The sequence below is a fragment of the Malus domestica genome, chromosome 09, assembly GCF_042453785.1.
Source record: "Malus domestica chromosome 09, GDT2T_hap1".
NCBI lineage: Eukaryota > Viridiplantae > Streptophyta > Magnoliopsida > Rosales > Rosaceae > Malus > Malus domestica.
Genome location: NC_091669.1, coordinates 32,809,551 through 32,812,161, shown reverse-complemented (window position 1 = coordinate 32,812,161; position 2,611 = coordinate 32,809,551). Strand labels below are relative to the sequence as shown.

At 40.3% G+C, this 2,611-nt stretch overlaps 1 protein-coding gene across 1 annotated transcript; it reads right to left on the bottom strand.

Moving 5' to 3' along the window:
- Window positions 1–329: 329 nt before the first annotated feature.
- Window positions 330–2,337, bottom strand: LOC103444207 (uncharacterized oxidoreductase At4g09670). Its single transcript, XM_008383131.4, has 2 exons — window positions 1,769–2,337; window positions 330–1,078 (listed from the first exon to the last, which is right to left on the bottom strand). Exons 1-2 carry the CDS (start codon window positions 2,234–2,236, stop codon window positions 458–460), a joined length of 1,089 nt encoding a protein of 362 aa, XP_008381353.3. The 5' UTR covers window positions 2,237–2,337; the 3' UTR covers window positions 330–457.
- Between the last annotated feature and the right edge of the window lie 274 nt (window positions 2,338–2,611).

The following is a 2,611-nucleotide window of genomic DNA, read 5'->3' as shown; positions in this document are numbered from 1 at the left end:
TACGTGGAAAAACTAAACAACATTTGTTTTTTTTTTCTTTTCCTTCTTATTATTAGTAAAATTTGTTAAACAGAGGGCGGGCGGGAAATTTCTGGGTGATATGGTCTTTTTTGCTTCATGGAGAAGTGGCAGTGCCTCGCACGTGAGCATTGATGAATAGCTAAACTCGGCTAGTCCTTCTCTATTTTCATTTAAAATGAAAATCTTCTTAACTGTAAGTGGAAGTTTTAATCACGCGTCTTGTAATAAAATGTGCCTAGGCACATGCAATTCGATATTTTACAAATGAAAATAAATGTGTTTTGTAGGTTTAATTTAGCTACAGTAAATTTTGTTCAACAGCAGGCTGCAGCAATCTGCAAATTCCCGTAATCTGGTTACGTTTAATCTGTACAGCCAGAATAAATATTTATAAAACTACAACTATCCGAGCTTATAAAAGTTCTTAGCAAATTAATTACAATTTAACAGGTTTACAACCAAGATCAATGGATTTCTTCACAGCATCCAATACTAACTGCGTTTTTCTGCTGATATCAGGCCATTTACTGTCCGGACGATTTCCAAATTTCCTAATGTTCTCAGCATTCCTTGCAAACTCTTGAACCATCAATGCCTCTTGCGGCAGCTCAGAAGTGACGGTAACTTCTTCTGGTTTTACATTCCACCCAATGTGGAGTTCCACAAATGTTGCCCCGGATGTGTAGTCAAATGAAGCCGAATTCTCTTGGTATGGAATAATGTAGTCATTGCAATGCAGCGAACCATTAGAGCCAGTCATAGCCAAGTCCATGGACGTGTGGGAGAGGAAAGAGCAGTGAATTGTGGCGACGGTTTTGTCTGCGGGTTCCCAATGAAATGATGCAGAGCAAGACAAGATGACTCCTGCAGAGTTTCTTATGACATCAGGTAGAGCATTCACCACAGTTGGTAATTTGTAGTCCTTTGCCCACAAGATGGCCCCAATACAGTACCAGCCCACGCCCCCAAGTGCACCGAGAGCATCCAAGTTCGGTTTCACTCTGATGTTGCTCTCCAAGAAATCCTGGGTTCCTGGCAGTGTTGACGTGCTACGGATCTTAAAAGCACAATAACATGTTAAAAAAAGACAAACATATAGACATTGCAGGTAGACCAGTTGTGTTCCTAATATTAATCATGGATCAATGAAGGGTACACGTTCTTTTGTTCTTTCTGTTCTTAAAAGAAACTATTTTCATGGATCAATGAGATAGGAGCAACTTTTGAAATTACTAACCTCTTTTAAAAGACATTTTATTCTCTCTACCATTTAGAAAATTAATCATTGCATCGTGATTCAAGCCATCGAGAACCGATTCGCTATTCCAGAAATGGCCTCAAACATTTTAGTGTTTCTTTTCATTCATGGTTTAATTGGGAAACTCTGAAAATTATCCCACTTTTGTATATGTTGAAGAATTGTAGGGGATTTCTCGACCTTTAGAATTTGAGCAACTCAAGGGGGTTCGAGCACTGCTCGATAGTACCTCCAATGAGGCTAAAATCTTTAATGTGTTACAAAACAAATGGCAGCTTTCCAAACTTTGTAGTTTGTTTTGTTGAGCGTATGAATCCCACATCGAGAAAGGAAGGTCTTATCTAATAGTTTCAAGCCGACTCCCTTCTATTGTCAATTCGTTTTAAGATGGACGCTCACTTAGTTTTTCGTTTGCCACTAAAAAGTAAATATAAAATTGTCAATCAATCCATACAGAAAGACAGAATATGAAGCAAGAAATATACTTACAAAGTCAGTTTGACCAAAAAGCTTGGGATCAAAGATCAAGTCCTTCAATTTTGCAGTCCTTGGATGATGCAGCCACATGCTCCCATCCATGAACTGTACACCGTTGGATTCGCACGCTTCCAGTATCCGATCAAGCTCTCCCACATCAAGAGCCGTTGGTTTTTCCAAAAGCAAATGCTTCTTCTTCCGAGCAGCCAACACCGCCCATTGCAGGTGAAGACTTGTGGGCAGGGGCATGTACACCGCATCTACACATGGGTCGTCGAGCAGCTGCTCGTAGCTTCCGTAGATCTTGACGGCTCCGGAGAGTCCATTGTGGGCTGCGAATTTCCGGGCTTTGTCGATCGAACGGCTAGCGATGGCGTAGAGGGTGGCGTTGGGTGCTAGCTTTATGGCTCGAGCTACTTTTCTGGCTATGTCGGCGCATCCTGTTATGCCGAAACGTATTGCTGCTGGACTTTCTGCCATTTTTTCGATTTTTGGCCTCTGAGAGTTGAGAGATTGTTGATTTGGGTGGTGGTTGTTGCCTTTGTTTTAGAAGTGCCACTATTGTTGGTCGAAATTACTTCAAAAACCTTTGTTGTTTCTTTTTTTTTTTTTTGGTCCAAAACTAAATTTTGGTAGATTAGCCATCAACGAGATTTTATTTTTATTTTTTATCAAACGATAGATTTTATTAGATTAAATGTTAGATTAGTCACTAAAAGAGTTTGAATTCATGTCATCATGTAAGAGCTCAACTGTCACACCCCAATCCCGACATACGTCCAGGATCGACACGTGACGTCACTAAATACATGTATATCTCAAATATCCCGCCTCCGAGATATGGCAAATCACAAC

What these genes read in the sequence shown, in the direction of transcription:
- LOC103444207 (XM_008383131.4), bottom strand. Translation starts at nt 2,236, where the DNA reads ATGGCAGAAAGTCCAGCAGCAATACGTTTCGGCATAACAGGATGCGCC. An exon ending in TTTTTGGTCAAACTGACTTT is followed by an intron (nt 1,079 to 1,768) that starts GTAAGTATATTT and finishes TGTGCTTTTAAG; the next exon opens with ATCCGTAGCACGTCAACACT.